Source organism: Erythrolamprus reginae, chromosome 6, assembly GCF_031021105.1.
Source record: "Erythrolamprus reginae isolate rEryReg1 chromosome 6, rEryReg1.hap1, whole genome shotgun sequence".
NCBI lineage: Eukaryota > Metazoa > Chordata > Lepidosauria > Squamata > Dipsadidae > Erythrolamprus > Erythrolamprus reginae.
The window spans coordinates 23,575,147-23,592,790 of NC_091955.1; the positions used below are offsets into that span (position 1 = coordinate 23,575,147).

Consider the following 17,644-nt stretch of genomic DNA (forward strand, 5'->3'; position numbering starts at 1 on the left):
ATTCTGCTGTTAAGCTGCCTGGAGTCCTTTGGGAGTTAGGTGGCATGTAATTTAATAAAGGGAAGGAAGGAAGGAAGGAAGGAAGGAAGGAAGGAAGGAAGGAAGGAAGAAAGAAAAAAGGAAAGAAAGAAAATATTTTGATATGGAGCAAATAGAAAGAAACTTAGGTTTCCCCAAGTATAAAAAGAAGGACTCCAATTCTAAAAACCATGTTGCTAGCACAAAGAAATGTGATTAACTAATTAGCTAAAAACTAATAACTTGGCAGTACCTCTCTACTATTCATTTGTGCATATTAGATGTGCAGATAATTATTGTCATTTAATTTACAAAGGTACAGTGGTACTTCTACCTAAGAGTGCCTCTACTTACAAACTTTTGCCTCTTCTCAAGAACCATTTTCCACTTACAAACCCGAGCCTCCGAAACTGTAACCGGAAAAGGCAGGCAGAAGCCTCTGTGAGGCCTCTGCAGGAATCTCCCGGGAGGAAATGGGGCCATAAAAGGTGGGGAGGAGCCTCCATGGGCCCTCTCTAGCAATCTCCTGGGAGGAAACAGGGACTCCACCCTCCCTGTGGTTTCCCCAATCACACACATGAATTGCTTTTACATTGATTCCTATGGGCAAAATTGCTTCTTATTACAAACTTTTCTACTTATGAACCTGGTCATGGAGAGTAGAGGTACCCACTGTATTAGAATAGACTTAGGTGGCTTGAAGTTGTTTTAACTTTTATCCTAGCAAAGATTATGCATGAATAAATGGTCTACTTTGGAATGGAGATGGACTACATCCCATCTAGGCCTTTTCAAACTCTTACATGATTTTTGTATACAAGTCATAATGCCAGAGGTATACAGTAACAGGAAGGTCGAGGCAAATAATGAAATACATATCATGATGTGACAATTATTATTTAAATATTTTATATAATATTTTTATAAAGTTATTAAGTGAGTTCCATGCATCAACTATTCGGTTACTAAAGTCGTATTTCCTGCAGTTGAGTTTAGAGTGGTTTACTTTAAGTTTGTATCTGTTGTGTGCTCGTGTGTTGTTGTAGTTGAAGCTGAAGTAGTCATTGATATCTTGTTCCCCCCCCCAAATCAATCAAGTTACTTTTTTTAAAAAAACAGCATAACTGAGAATCTCTGACCTTCCTGCCAATCAGCTTGAAGCTCTGTTGGGAGAATTGGCACTAGACTTATGGTTGGGGATCACCACAACATCAGGAACTGTATTAAGGGGTCATGGCATTAGAAAGGTTGAGAACCACTGATGTAATACAACTAATGAAGCTTCCAGGATAGGAAGCAAAGGGTCTTGTTTTTCCTTCAAAAATAAAAACCACTTTTGATATACTGTAACCATAGTTCCCTCTAAGCTGAGCAGTGAGCAATCGCTCACTTAAAAATCATCATCAACTCAGAGTTTTCCAAACCTGCCCAGAAGCCGAGAGGGAAAGAGTGAGAGGGAAAGAGAGAGAGAGGAAGAGAGGAAGAGAGAGAAACAGATAGAAAAAAGAGAGGAAGGAAAAGAGAAAGAAAAAGAATGGGAGTAAGGAAGAGAGAAAGAAAATCAAAATCTAGTTTGAAACTAGCTCAACTATTTAAGTGGCATTTTGATATTGATAGAGTTGCCCTATTATGAGCTCACTATTATAGACACACAGTACAGTATTTTATTTTGAAATTCTCTGAGGCAAAACAGGGTGGGTTTTTTATTTATTTATTTATTTGTTTGTTTGCTTGCTTGCTTGCTTGCTTGCTTGCTTGCATGCTTGCTTGCTTGCTTGCTTGCTTATTCATTCATTCATTCATTCATTCATTCATTCATTCATTCATTCATTTATGTGCCGCCCAGTCCCGAAGGGACTGCCGCTCAGATACTATACTTTTCCGCCCCCCCCCCCCCCACAAAAAAAAAATTAGAGGGAACACTGACCGTAACTATAACTTGGATATCTGAGAATCTTCATAGACAATTTAGGGCATAGCTTCAATTTAAGAACAACTTCCCTTTAGGAATGGCTGTGAGGTTATAAAATATAATCCTCCTCAACTAGAAAAAAATATGCCATTTTGAATCAACCCAGCTTTCCAAATGATTAACATTACCTCCTTTTTAATGATTTTGTTAAGGACAGCCAGCATGTTCAGGAGTGAGTTTAGAGCTTCTTCTTTCATATTTTTCACATCAAATGCACTGTGAAATACATATATTTGAATGATGGTTATACACCAGAACATTCGGAACAACTGTAATGCTTGAACAACATGCTGAGTTAAGAATTTATTACTTCTTAATGGACATATAAATGTTGCCCACATTATAAATTACTCTGCGTATTGTACACTAAAAGTGTTGTCTCTATTATTCAGGAGGAATCTTATGTTAACTACAACATCAATTAACCCCAGCAATTTCTTCTTGAGACATATAAAAACCCAGCTGCTGTGGCCTAGGGGTGGAGCTCTTGCCTCACAATCAGGAGGTTGTGAGTTAAATCCTAAATGGAGGCAGATAAAGGGTCTCCGGCTTGGGCAGGGAGTTGGACTAGGTCAGGGGTTGGCAAAGTTGGCTCTTCTATGACATGTGGACTTCAACTCCCAGAATTCCTTGAGCTAGCATGATTGGATCAGAAATTCTGGGAGTTGAAGTCCACATGTCATAGAAGAGCCAACTTTGCTTACCTCTGGACAATGACCTGCAAGGCCCCTTCCAACTGTGTTAATCTGTTAATTTAAATATAGAAGGACTTTTGTATTCTGGATTAAACAGATTATCACTCTGGGGAGGGTGGGTTGTCATCAGGTTTTTTTAATATGGGGAATTTTTAAATGTTATAAAGTGCCTGGAAACACCTCTGTGTGAGTTTGGCTGCCTTATAATTTTGAAAAATAAACAAATAATCACAGGCCACTTCTACTTGATCTTCTACAGGTAATCCTTGACTTGCTACCACTATGGGGCCCGAAATTTATGTCTCTGAGGGAAACATTTGTTGAGTTTTGTCTCATTTTGCAATCTTTCTTCCCACAGTTGTTAAGATAATAATTGCAGTTGTTCAGTTAACAATACTGTTGTTAAGTGAATCTGGCTTCCCTGTTGACTTTGCTTGTCAGAAAGTCACAAAAACTGATTACAGGATCTCAGGACACTGTCATAAATATGAAGCAGTTGTCAAGCTTCTAAATTTTGATCACATGATCATGGGGATGCTGCAAGTGTGAGAAATGGTCACAACTCACTTATTTTTCGGTGCCATTGTAACTTTGAGCAGTCACTAAATGAACTGTTGTAAGTAAAGGACTTCCTGTACTTTACACTGGCAAGCTTTTGCCACCAATCCTTCTAACTGGAGAGGCTGAACTTTGTTTTTCATTGAAAGCTGAATATTAAAGATTTGGTTGTATCATGACAGACCCTGTTTTGAGCTGATGAACAGTGTGGCTAACCTGAGAGTAGTTTTGAACTCTTTCCCATCCAGGCCCTTTGGAATGTGAACAGTTGGCGGGAGCAGGTGTGCACCACACTCATCTACAGCGGCTGCTGTTCTAATAGAAGGTTTCAAAGACAAAATGCTTTTCATATGCGTCTCCAAAAACCTATCTGTTTTGATGACTTCATTGACATCTCCCTTTCCAACTTCTTCAAGACTTTGGAGTTCCACATTGGTTTGTGTAAGTTCAGCTTTCTCTGCTCCACAGGGTATAATACCGAGGTCTTGCACTGGAGTTACACCTGGAAATGACAACAGAACACAGCCCATCTCCACAGTGAAGACAAATTATGCTTGTTTTCCTCAAACCAGTGGCCTTCAGATCTGTTGGGATTACAAGCCTCAAAATCCAATTTATGGAAAGTTGATTCTGCTAGTTATACTTGGGGATTGGGGATTGCCACATTTTCAAATATCTGTTCAGATTTCTGGGGGAAACAACACATTTAGCTCAAAAATTATTCGTTTAGTTCAAAATTTTAGCATTGTTTTTTAATAGAAAATGGACAGTTTTTACATTTTTGTTGCCTAGTATATAATATGGAATAATCCCCTTATTGTTGGAGCTATGTAAAAGTCAGATAGATGGGTTGCACCTACATTGAAAATGTGTTGGTAGAAATGTTTCAAGTTAGAGGGATCACAGTACTTGATTAAAGCAGCTTGGATTTTCCCAACTGCTACAAGAAAGATGATGTAGTTCCATTAATGCAGGAGGGTCAAACTCACGTAGTCACAGCAGTGTCACTAGACCAATAGGGACTTTTTCCCCCTTTGTAAACTGAGCGCTGGCATGGCCAGAGTGTAATACATCTTGTGGGCAGGAGGTTTGACAGCCCTGCATTAATGAATCAAAGCATCATGTCCTTGTTGTAACTCCCTGTGCTTATTCTCCCACATTCTGAAAAAACACTTCTTTGGTTGATATTTTTAAGTATACACTCTTTAAGTATATATTTAATATGCAGCATATTTTTAAATACACCCATACTCTTTTAAATTAATTCAATTCCAGTTATTTCAACTACATATACTGTTGTAATTATTCAAGCTAAATTTGCCACTGACATCCTTTATATGGTCAATCTTTCTTTTGACAATTCAGAAAGAAGAAGAAAGAACTTTAGGGCAAGTTAGAAACATAGAAACATAGAAGACTGACGGCAGAAAAAGACCCCATGGTCCATCTAATCTGCCCTTATACTATTTCCTGTATTTTATCTTACAATGGATATATGTTTATCCCAGGCATGTTTAAATTCAGTTACTGTGGATTTACCAACCACGTCTGCTGGAAGTTTGTTCCAAGGATCTACTACTCTTTCAGTGAAATAATAATTTCTCACGTTGCTTTTGATCTTTCCCCCAACTAACTTCAGATTGTGTCCCCTTGTTCTTGTGTTCACTTTCCTATTAAAAACACTTCCCTCCTGAACCTTATTTAACCCTTTAACATATTAAATGTTTCGATCATGTCCCCCCTTTTCCTTCTGTCCTCCAGACTATACAGATTGAGTTCGTTAAGTCTTTCCTGATAGGTTTTATGCTTAAGACCTTCCACCATTCTTGTAGCCCGTCTTTTGACCCGTTCAATTTTGTCAATAACTTTTTGTAGGTGAGGTCTCCAGAACTGAACACAGTACTCCAAATGTGGTCTCACCAGCGCTCTATAAGGGGATCACGATCTCCCTCTTCCTGCTTGTTATACCTCTAGCTATGCAGCCAAGCATCCTACTTGCTTTTCCTACCGCCCAACCACACTGCTCACCCATTTTGAGACTATCAGAAATCACTACCCCTAAATCCTTCTCTTCTGAAGTTTTTGCTAACACAGAACTGCCAATGCAATACTCAGATTGAGGATTCCTTTTCCCCAAGTAAAGTTGTTAATTTATATTGACTAAATTAATTTAGTCAATATATTGTCAATTTATGTGAATTTACCTAGCAATGTTAAAATCTAGCCAATCTAGTTTCTACCGTAATATTCCTTCTAAATTGAAATAGGAATTTGATAACTTATTCTACTTAAGGATCTGGTTTAAACTTGATGAGTGAGATTTCTGTGAATTAAGAAAAGGATAGATAGTAAACTAAATCCAGAAATGTTTTAATACTTTCCATAATCTGCAGCAATATATAAAAATATTTTTCCATCTAGCTAGCTGATGAGGCCAGAAGAAGGCCGAAATAAATCTATCCTAGTCTCCCTTAATTTTCAAATTTCAGCAAAAACATGTGACACACACATATATATATATACAGTATATGGGAATTTCTGCCATTACCTTCATATGTCAAACACTTCCAATATGGTTTATGTGCAGTTCTCACATTCTCAATTGATTCCCTTGCACTAAAAAAGATCAAATGGGATGCATATTCTTTGAATATATATTTTATTTATTTTATTTATTATTTATTATTTAGATTTGTATGCCGCCCCTCTCCGCAGACCTCTATATTTTTAAATATAATAATCTGTATAAGTGTTATTTGCAATGATACATGGCAGAAAAACCTGAGGCTATGGTATCTAAAATAAACTTAAAATTATGAAAGCAAAATAAAGTACATATATCAATATTCACAATCTCATCTGGTTGAATATGATATTTTTCTACCATTCTTTGTAATTCCCAGGATTTTATAATATGTAGACACTTCAAAAATAAATCTACCTCTTTTGTTGAAAAAAAATATTTCATATAAGACCGTGATGGTGAACCTATGGCGCGGGGAGCTATATCTGAGGACACACCAGACTGCTAGGTTTCAGCTCCAGAGCGCATGCGCCCGCTGGTCAGCTGATTTTTGGTCTTAGGAGAGGTAGTTTCGCCCTCCTGGCTTCAGGAAAGCTTCGCTGAAACCCCAGAAACAAAAAACAAAAAGAAGGGGAGGGGGCGAGGAGGGCTCTGTGAGGGAGGGGGAGCGCTGAAACTAAATTGCCACCTTTTTTTCAGCTGCAGCCAAAAAGGGGGTTAAAAAGAAGGGGAGGGGGCGAGGAGGGCTCTGTGAGGGAGGGGGAGCGTTGAAGCTAAATTGCCACCTTTTTTCAACTGCAGCCAAAAAGGGGGTTAAAAAGAAGGGGAGGGGCCCTGGGGAGGGCGAAAACAGCTTCCCCCCCCCAGGCCCTCTGGAGATCAGAAACGGCCTGTTTCCCAACTTCTGGTGGGCCCAATAAGCTCATGTTTCACCCTCCCCAGGCTCCAAAGGCTTCCCCAGAGCCGGAGGGTGGGTAAAAACACACTCCTCCATCCCCCCAGAGGCTCTCTGGAAGCCAAAAATACCCTCCTAGAGCCTCCTGGCCAACACACACATGCATGCTGGAGCTGGGCTAGGGCAAGAGCTCACCTGCCAGCAGATATGGCTCCACGTGTCACCTATGGCACCCGTGCCATAGGATCGCCACCCCGGCCAAAACTTTATGTCATTTATCAAGAGAGAGAGTGAAAGTCAGTAGAAATTCCCATTCTTTAGAGCAACATTTCTATATGAGCTTCTGTCTTGGTCACCCAAATTTTAAAGCACGCCAGTTGGGGAATACTGGAAAATGAAGCAACAAATCTTCAAGCTGTCAAGATTGAGAAACACTGGTTTGAAGTTATGGTGGCCCATATGAAATCTTCAAATTAAAATAAATATATAACCTATCCATGTCATAATTGTATACCATTGTTCAACAGATTCCTCACTGAGCAATGATTTTTTGGATGGAACAATACAACACAGTTTATAGGCCAAGCACCAAAAGAACAGGTACACGAAATGTACATCCAATCTCTCCTCTCTAAAAACTTCACGGATGTGTCTGCTACAAGTCAACCTACATAAAACGGTTAGAAGGTGCATTTAAATGCAGGGCTTGGATAGACAGTAAAACCTAATTGTATGCTGGACTTTGCACTTTTGCCAATAGAGGAATCCTATGTACAGACATGCACACAGAGAAATTTTAAAAAGTTCAGATGGTAGTTTCAATTGTATGATCACCATTTTGGCTTTTTTCTTTTTTGACAATCCCTTAATGGAAATAATTTTGTAAGATTGTCCCATCCACAGTCTTCTTTAGAACTGGCCTTTTGCCAATGCAGTTCTATCTTTTTAGTTATTACATGCCTACACATATGAACATTGTCATACATGTACCTCAAACATGGCATCATTTCACCAGACAAAGGAGGTAAAGGATCTCCAAGCAAAGCCTTTAGAGTCATGCTGACTGATTCAGAGAGTGACCATAAGTTATATCCACCCTAAATAAAAACAGATACAAAATATAAAGGAGCATACAAAATTCCAAGCAAAGATTGTAAGCAAACAACATCATCTGCGTGTTAAATTACAAGAAAATAAACAAGTAGAATTCATAAGCACCAGCTAGTCTCCAAGCATATAATCTTTTTCCCCTTTTTTCTGATTTTGTATTTCAACTTTGGAAATAAATAAAAAATATTAGGAAAAAGGTACCAAAAATTAATAAAATCTCATTTCATAAAGAAAGAAGTGATATAATTGTAAGAATTGTATTATCTCAATATTCCAAACCTCAAATGTTTTTATGATCTCTGGAATGGCCTATGGGGCCTCGTTGCCAAGCACACAAAGTAAGGTCACATGCCTGTGGGTGGGAGAGTGGCCATTGGAACTTCAAATTCAGGTTGTAAGTATTCCTCTGGTAGGCTCACTGGAACTTTAATTGGTTGCTAAGTGATATATCATAAGTCGAGGACTACCTATATTCTTAGGCTAGTGTCAATATGTGAATATTCATAATTCTAGAAAAATTTAAACAGTAACAATAATGAAAAAGTTGATAATATTTATTGAATTGGAAATCAGATTGTAATAGAAACCATACCTCTAAAACTGCACACAACTTTCCATGAGCTAAATTCATTAGAAAATGGGTAAGATGGGAAAAGCATTCTGGAGTTGCTTTCATCTGCCCCTAAAACCAAAACAAACAGGAACGAAGTTGGATTTTTATTTTTTATTTTAAAAAAGGCCTGTTTTCATGGGGAAAAAAGAAAAACAATATTTAAAAAAGAGCTTACCTCTGGATCGCCTATGCCAGAGTCATATCCAGCAGAAATCAACACAAGTTCTGGATCAAACTACAGTTGAGGGGGGGAAAATCAACACAGCGTTTATATTATAGTACAGTGTTCCCTCAACTTTCACGGGGGATGCGTTCCGAGACCGCCCGCAAAAGTTGAATTTCCGCGAAGTAGAGATGCGGAAGTAAATACAGTGAACCCTCGAGTTTCGCGTCCTCAAGTATCGCGAAAGGGCTATTTCGCGAGTTTTCAACCCGGAAGTAAACTCCACCATCTGCGCATGCGTGCCCTTCCACGCATGCGTAGATGGTGGAGTTTCCCCGCCGGGCAGAGGCTTCCCTGGGTCTTCCCCCTCTTTCTCTATGTTGCTTCTTCCTCTCTCACACTCTCTTCCTCCCTCTCTCATCTCTTTCTTTCCTTCTCTCTCTTTCTCTATCTCTCCCCCTCTTGCTCTCGAGCGGCCGCCTAGCAGCTGATCTGCTCGGCAGCGCAGCAGCAGCGAGGAGCCGAAGATCTTCGGCTCCTCGCTGGTGCTGCGCTGCCAAGCAGATCAGCTGCTAGGCGGACGAAGGAACCTTCCCTGGGTCTTCCCCGCCGGGATCTTCGGCTCCTCGCTGCAGCCGCGCGCCCCTCGCCTTCGCCTCACCTGGCGGGCGAAGGAGGGCGCAGCTCCGGCCGCTCGCCTCGGAGCCGGTCTGCCTCACTGCCTCCAGTCCGCGGCAATTCCCCTCAGCACGCTGCCGGATCCAGCGGGGGAGGGGGGGAAGCGAAGGCGCGGCGATGGGCAAGGGCTGCCAGTGAGCCTTCTCCGTCCCTCTCCTGCTGCACCGGTCTGGGGCCAAGTGGGCGGGGGGGCGGTCGGGACCTCGCCTGTCTCCGCCGCCCGCATCGCCCCTCCGGTGGGCCGGCCTCCCCCGCCCGCCTCTGCTGCAGCCGCCACCGCCTCCCCGACTGGCACAAAAGGGCCCCGCCCGCCCCGCCCCGAAGCTTACCTTGCGGCGGGATTCCCTCCCCCCGCAGCCAAAACTAAAAACCTGTCTCTTTTTTTTCTTGCGGCGAGCCCAAGCCGTTTCTCTCTCGACCGCAGCCGAGCTTCCCTCGGCCCCCTTTGGCCCCGTCGCCTCCTCCCCGCCTGCCTTTCCTCGCCAAGCGCACGAAAAAAAAGAGAGAAGGCTTCTACCAGAAGCCGGGTGATGGCGGAGGAGCTCCGAAAGCTGGCTAGCGGCTTTTCCCCCGCAAGAGATCCTTCATGCCCCTGCCCGCCGTCCCCGGCTTCTGGTAGAAGCCTTCTCTCTTTTTTTTCGTGCGCTTGGCGAGGAAAGGCAGGCGGGGAGGAGGCAACGGGGCCAAAGGGGGCCGAGGGAAGCTCGGCTGCGGTCGAGAGAGGAACGGCTTGGGCTCGCCGCAAGAAAAAAAAGAGACAGGCTTTGAGTTTTGGCTGCGGGGGGAGGGAGTTAGGAAAGTCCTACTTCTCTCCCCGCAGCCAAAACTCAAAGCCTGTCTCTTGTCTCCGGACCCCGCCCGCAGCCTGGAGAGGGAAAGGGCCGCCGTGGGTTGGATTTCATTAGCAGGCTTGGGAAGCGGAGCTGGCAACGGCGGGTGAAGGGCGGGCGGCGGTGGAAGTAAAAACACCATCTGCGCACGCGCGGATGGTGTTTTTACTTCCGCACCGCTACTTCGCGAAAAATCGATCATCGCTTGGGGTCCTGGAACGGAACCCTCGCGATGATCGAGGGTTCACTGTACACCATTTTTGGCTATGAACAGTATCACAATCCTTCCCTTAACACTTTAAATCCCTAAATTACAATTTCCCATTCCCTTAGCAACCATTTAGATTATTACTCACCATGTTTATTAATTAAAGTTTATTAACAAAAAATATTTATTAAAGGTGGACGAAAGTTTGGCGATGACATATGATGTCATTGGGTGGGGAAAAACGTGGTATAGGGAAAAACCACGAAGTATTTTTTAATTAATATTTTTGAAAAACCGTGGTATAGACTTTCCGCGAAGTTTGAACCCGCGAAAATCGAGGGAACACTGTATAATGTACACATCTATAAAGATGTTGTGAGTTGTAATTTAACAAGATCTGGAAAGTCACAGGTTCTGCAATAAGCATCCAACTACTTACTTTCTAAAATAAATCAAGATTTGATTTCTGATCTACTGTTTCCCTTCCCAACTTTTCATAAAACCTTTGAGCAGTGTTTCTCAACCTCAGCTACTTTAAAATGTGTGGAATTCCCAGAATTCCCCAGACAATTGAAAAATGCTGACTCAAAGCAACCCACAAGAGTTCCCTGCATCGCTGCCTTTTTGCTAGGAAGAATTTGCATGCGAATAATCTCTCCAGTTGCCCAATGTAGGATATGCAGGATCAAAATTGTCTAATCAGACCTCACACATTCTTAGTTTTTTGCTCTTTTGTTTCTTGTCCAGTAGCAGTTTTAGCTGCTAGATTTTCCATTCATTTTAAAACCATGGATCTCAAACAGACAAGGAAGAGTGAAGACCAAGGGCATTCTCATTATAGGTAATGAGCTTGAGTTACAACGATTTGTTTAGTGCCTGAAATTACGGCATCAATTAAAAAAGTGATTTATACTCTTACAGCTGTTGTAACATGGTCATGTAACATGGTCATGTGATCAAAATTTGGGAACCAGCATTGTTTACCATAGTTGTACCATTCTGGGGTCACGTAGATCACTATTTGCAATGTTCCCAGCCTGTCTCTGACAATCAAAGTCAATGGGGGAAGCAGGATTTGCTTAATGATCACGACATTCCCTGAACAGCCTTGAAAAACAAAATGAGCTGCAGCAACAACCTCCTGGAAACTGCAGTTTAATGTTTCCAAATGTAAAATAATGCACTTGGGGAAAAGGAATCCTCAATCTGAGTATTGTATTGGCAGTTCTGTGTTGGCAAATACTTCAAAAGAAAAGGATTTAGGGGTAGTGATTTCTGACAGTCTCAAAATGGGTGAACAGTGCAGTCAGGCGGTAGGGAAAGCAAGTAGGATGCTTGGCTGCATAGCTAGAGGTATAACAAGCAGGAAGAGGGAGATTATGATCCCACTATATAGAATGCTGGTGAGACCACATTTGGAGTACTGTGTTCAGTTCTGGAGACCTCACCTACAAAAAGATATTGACAAAATTGAACGGGTCCAAAGACGGGCTACAAGAATGGTGGAAGGTCTTAAGCATAAAACATATCAGGAAAGACTTAATGAACTCAATCTGTATAGTCTGGAGGACAGAAGGAAAAGGGGGGACATGATCGAAACATTTAAATATATTAAAGGGTTAAATAAGGTCCAGGAGGGAAGTGTTTTTAATAGGAAAGTGAACACAAGAACAAGGGGACACAATCTGAAGTTAGTTGGGGGAAAGATCAAAAGCAACATGAGAAAATATTATTTTACTGAAAGAGTAGTAGATCCTTGGAACAAACTTCCAGCAGACGTGGTAGATAAATCCACAGTAACTGAATTTAAACATGCCTGGGATAAACATATATCCATCCTAAGATAAAATACAGAAAATAGTACAAGGGCAGACTAGATGGACCATGAGGTCTTTTTCTGCCGTCAGACTTCTATGTTTCTATGTTTCCTTGCTGACCAACAGAAATTTTGGCTCCAATTGTGGTTGTAAGTTGAAGACTACCTGGAGCATCTGTGCAGCTACTCCTTTCACACCATTAAGAGATGTCAGAAAATTGGCTCTGTCGTACAACTGTACAACATTCAGAAGTCTCTTTAAAAAAAGTAAGCCTAGCTGTTCTCATTATACAGAGATAATTGTAGCACAACAAATCTGGGTAGCTCCTCACGGAAACAAAAAGTTCATGCGTGTATAGGTAGGGATTACTCGTCATTGCTGCTATTGGTGGAGTTGTGTGCTCAGCTCTAGGTGACCGGCGGGGGAGCAGACATGTCTGAACAAGATTTGCGTGAGGCTCTTGCGTGAGGATGCGCACGAGATATTTCACTGATTTTCGGCGGTTTTGCATGAAAGCAAAAACAAAACTGAAAATCAGCGAAATCTCTCTCGCACGAGCATCCTTGTGTGAGATTTATCTTCCTGCACATGCGCAGAAGTCAAATCTCGCATAGACACGCATGCGCACCTGCCAGTCACCTGGAGCTGTACGCTCAGCTCCATTTTCCAAATGGCGTCAAGACTAAGATATATCAAAAGTGAAATAAAGCGACTAGGAAAGGATGAATATAATGAGATTGTACACACTGGAAATATAAATAGATTAGGGAAGATAGTTACACTGGGTTTGCAGTGATGATTACTCTGGGTTTGCAGCAAAAGACTATTAGCGTGGTTTTTTTTAATGTAATAGTATGAGAATGGACTGAAAGCTGGATAGATTGAGAGCTACAATGGAGAAACAAAATTTATAATTTTACTTATTATTTTTTTACGGTTTTGGGGCCTTCTACCTGCAGATAATCCTAAGAGTATTTTTTTTAAAGAAGAAATTCTTGTTTTTAAATAGTTGAAGATTATTTTTGATACCACACAAAAATATTTTACTATTGTATTCTATTTTGAAATAGCATCTGCAATTAGGGGGGGAAAAGAGTCCAGAATTCAAAAGTTACCTCAAAAGCTATTGGAAGCAAGACATGAAGAAATGCAGCCAAATAATCTGAATTTCCCATTCCAACCTGCAAAGCCAAGCATAAAACAAAACAGTTATTTTAAAACAAAAAACAAAAAAACCCAAACCGCCATTAAATAGGCCTATTAGTCCACAAATATCTCAGTGGAAATCGTCTCTGGAGACCATTGTGCTTCGCCAACAAGTTCTAAATTGTATTCAGCAAAGAGTTTTCCAAATCCCCAGGAAGGAAAATTATATGGACATTTTAAAATTTTTATTATGTTCCATCTGACAATATAAAACCTGTATTTTACTTTTTTCTTTTGCCTCAATTAATTACCACAGTAATAAAACTGGCATTTTTCTTAAAAGTCCATGCTACAAATAATTTTTTTAATAAACAGTAGAGTAAAAAACTGAGTGTTTTTATTAAATTACAGTATTTCAATGGAAACCAGGCTTCCCTGTGCATAATTCAACAACTGCATATGAGAACACAAATCTATTCTAATTACGTGATGAGTTCTGAGCTGATTGCAAATATGTACATTAGGTGTGTAATTAAAATGTACATTAAGTGGAATTAAAAACAAAATTGTATCAAATGCATGACTACTAGAGTTTAACAACTATTTATATGACTATTAAATAATATTTACCTGATTCCAAGGGACATTTATGTTGAATCCTCTTCCCTTCCCCTGACCAACTGCATCATAATTAGACTCACGGAGCCAAGGCCAAAAGTTCTGGTGTTCGAACCGATGCCAGGAAAAATAGAGAACACTAACAGGAACAAAGTAGTATTTAATGAAGTTGCTGATACCCAAAACAAGCAAAGTATTCTCAGCAGTGCTTATTCCAGGACAGAACAACTGAACTAAGTCTGAAATCTATGAATTTTCACTATTTAGTTTTCTACAGATTGAATCGATAGGTGTTCTCAAGTGTTTAATTTTGTATAGTTATAGAGCCAGAGTAGTTTTTAATATGCCGCTGAACTAGTTTCCCGCAAAAATGTGGCTGTTGGTATGATGCCATCCATTTTGAAAATGAATCTCACAATAACACGTATAGTTTTAATCAGTTGTTTTCATCTTCATTTATCTTTGAGTAGGACCTCATCTATCACTTTCGTTCAACACTGAAGGGAGTTTTACAACAATGTTAAAAACAGACTGTAAGATTTAGGCAAAATTAATATTTGCCTAAAAGGCAAAATGATATTTATTTATTCATTCATTCATTCATTCATTCATTCATTCATTCATTCATTCATTCATTCATTCATTCAATCAGATTTGTATGCTGCCATTCTCCGAGGACTCAGACCGGCTCACAGCATGAACAAAAACAGAACAATAATATGAATCCAATTAATAATACATTAAAACAATCATTAAATTCTAATTAAAAGAAAACATATCAAACCAATCATTCAACAATCATACTGAAAACATTCATTGGTCAGGGGGAAGATCTAAAAACCCAAGCCTGGTGGCAAAGATGAGTTTTTAAATTCTTTCGGAAGGCGAGGAGGGTGGGGGCAATGCGAATCTCCGGAGGGAGCTGATTCCAGAGGGCCAGGGCTCCCACAGAGAAGTCTCTTCCCCTAGGTCGCGCCAACCGACATTGTTTGGTCAACGGGACCCTAAGGAGACCAACTCTGTGGGACCTCACCGGTCCCTGGGATTCATGCGGCAGAAGGCGGTCTCAGAGATAATCTGGTCCTATGCCATGTACAGCTTTGTAGGTCATAACCTATGGATGATTTCTGGCAGGCCCGGGACAGGGGCTTGTCCTCTTTACCTCTCAGCGGCTTTCGATACCATCGACTATTGTATCCTTCTGCACCGGCTAGAGGGGTTGGGAGTGGGAGGCGCTGTTCTTCAGAGGTTCTCCTCCAATCTCTCCGGTCGGTCATAGTCAGTGTTAGTGGGGAGGTCAGAGGTCCACCTCTAGGTCTCTCCCTTGCGGGGTGCCTCAGGGGTCAGTCCTCTCCCCCCTACTATTTAATATCTACATGAAACCAGTATGCTGATGATACCCAGTTATACATCTCCACCCCATGTCCAGTCAGTGAAACAGTGGAAGTGATGTTCCGGTGGCTGGATACTGTTGGAGTCTGGGTGTCAAAAAGCTCAAAATCTACCCTGACAAGACGGAGTGGCTGTGGATTTTGCCTCCCAAGGACAATCCCATCTGTCCGTCCATTACCCTGGCGGGGGGGGGGGGAAATATTGACCCCCACGGAGAGGGTCCACAACTTGGGCGTCCCCCTGGATCCACAGTTAACATTGGAACCTCATCTTTCGGCTGTGGCAATGAGGGCGTTTGCCCTATTTGGATAGGGAGTCATTACTCACAGTTGCTCATGCCCTCATCACCTCGAGGTTCGAGTACAGCAACACTCTCTACATGGGGCTACCTTTGAAAAGTGTTTGGAAACTCCAGATCTTGCAGAATGCTGCTGCGAGAGCTATTGTGGGGCTACCTAGATTCGCCCACGTCTCTCCAACACTCCGTGGCCTGCACTGACTGTCAATTAGTTTCCGTCACAACTCGAAGTGTTGGTAATGACTTATAAAGCCCTACATGGCATCGGACCAGAATACCTCCAGAACCGTCTCCTGCCGCACGAAACCAGCGGCCAATAAGGTCCCACAGAGTTGGCCTTCTCCGGGTCCCGTCAACTAAACAATGTTGTCTGGCGGGCCCCAGGGGAAGAGCCTTCTCTGTGGCAGCCCCGGCCCTCTGGAATCAAATCCCCCCCAGAGATTAGAACTACCCCCACCCTCCTTGTCTTTCGTAAATTGCTTAAGACCCACCTATATCACCAGGCATGGGGGAACTGAGATATCCCCCCAGGCTTATATTGTTTATATATGGTATGCTTGTGTTGTATGGTTTTAATGATGGGTTTTAGATGTTTTTTAAATATTAGATTTGTTAAATTGTTACTATTGTTGTTGTGAGCTGCCCCGAGTCTGTGGAGAGGGGCGGCGTACAAATCTAATAATAAATAAATAAGTAATAATAACCAACACTTTGAATTGTGCCCGAAAACAGATCGGTAGCTAATGCAGTCTGCGGAGTGATGGTGAGATATAGGCATTGCTTGGAAGCCCAAGACTCCTCGCACGGCTGCATTTTGAACGAGTAGAAGTTTCCGAACACTCTTCAAAGGTAGCCCCATGTAGAGAGCATTGCAGTAGTCGAACCTCGAGGAGATAAGGGCATGAGTGACCGTGAGCAAAGACTCCCTGTCGAAATAGGGCTGCAACTGGTGCACCAGGTGGACCTGTGCAAACACCCCTCTCACCACAGCTGAAAGATGATGTTCTAAAGTTAGCTGTGGATCGAGGAGGATGCCTAAGTTGCGAACCCTCTCCGAGGGGGTCAATAATTCCCCCCCCCCAGGGTGATGGACGGACAGATGGACGAGTCCTTGGGAGGCAGTACCCAAAGTCACTCCATCTTGTCTGGATTGAGTCTGAGCCTGTTGGCACCCATCCAGACCCTGACAGCTTCCAGCCACCAGCACATTACTTCCACTGCTTCATTGAGTGGACATGGGGTGGAGATATACAGCTGAGTGTCATCAGCATACTGATGGTAACTCACCCCATGCCCTTGGATTATCTCACCCAGTGGTTTCACGTAGATATTAAACAGCAGAGGGGAGAGAACCGACCCCTGAGGAACCCCACAAGGTAGGAACCTAGGAGTTGATCTCTGCCCCCCTGCTAACACCGACTGTGACCGACCAGACAGGTAGGAGCAGAACCACCGTAAAATGGTGCCTCCCACCCCCAACCCCTCCAGTCGGTGCAGAAGGATACCATGATCAATGGTATCGAAAGCCGCTGAGAGGTCAAGAAGCACCAGGACAGAGGATAAACCCTTGTCCCGGGCTCGCCAGAAATCATCCATCAGTGCAACCAAAGCATTTTCCATGCTGTAGCTGGATCTGAATCCTGACTGCTGAAGGCCTTTATAATCAGCTTCTACCAAGGACCTCTGGAGCTGGAGCGACACCACCTTCTCCACAACCTTCCCCATAAAGGGAAGGTTGGAGACAGGACGATAGTTGTTGAATACAGCTGGGTCAGAGAAGGCTTCTTGAGGAGGGGGCGCAAAAGTGCCTCCTTGTACGGAGCCGGAAAGGACCCCTCCCCCAAAGAAGTGTTGGTAATCTCCTGGACCCAGCTCCGTGTCACCTCCCTGCTGGCCGAGATCACCCAGAAGGGACATGGGTCCAGCAAGCAGGTGGCGGAACTCACAGCTCCAATGGCCTTGTCCACTTCATTAGGTGTCGCCAGGTCAAACTCGCTCCAAACAGATGGACTAAGACGGGCTCTTGTCACCTCGACTGACTCGTTGTCAGCCAACTCTGCACTCCAATTTGGGTCAAGGTCAGTCTGGATCTGAGCGATTTTGTCTGCG

The 17,644-nt window shown here is 42.5% G+C and overlaps 1 protein-coding gene across 6 annotated transcripts in view; it reads right to left on the minus strand.

Moving 5' to 3' along the window:
- Nucleotides 1-17,644, minus strand: part of LOC139169362 (polyamine deacetylase HDAC10-like) — a 70,933-nt gene that overhangs the window by 42,166 nt on the left and 11,123 nt on the right. For 5 of the 6 annotated variants that reach the window (XR_011559455.1, XM_070755401.1, XM_070755402.1 and 2 more), the window contains 8 exons: nucleotides 13,858-13,984; nucleotides 13,197-13,262; nucleotides 8,561-8,620; nucleotides 8,365-8,454; nucleotides 7,653-7,759; nucleotides 5,792-5,859; nucleotides 3,460-3,745; nucleotides 2,119-2,206 (listed from right to left, as the gene is read on the minus strand). Coding sequence is in view for 5 of the 6 variants with exons in the window: in XM_070755401.1 (XP_070611502.1) it covers nucleotides 2,119-2,206; nucleotides 3,460-3,745; nucleotides 5,792-5,859; nucleotides 7,653-7,759; nucleotides 8,365-8,454; nucleotides 8,561-8,620; nucleotides 13,197-13,262; nucleotides 13,858-13,984 (892 nt within the window). In the remaining variant the exon portion in view is untranslated. The remainder of the gene's footprint in view (nucleotides 1-2,118; nucleotides 2,207-3,459; nucleotides 3,746-5,791; nucleotides 5,860-7,652; nucleotides 7,760-8,364; nucleotides 8,455-8,560; nucleotides 8,621-13,196; nucleotides 13,263-13,857; nucleotides 13,985-17,644) is intronic. The other variant, XM_070755403.1, reaches the window with a different exon arrangement.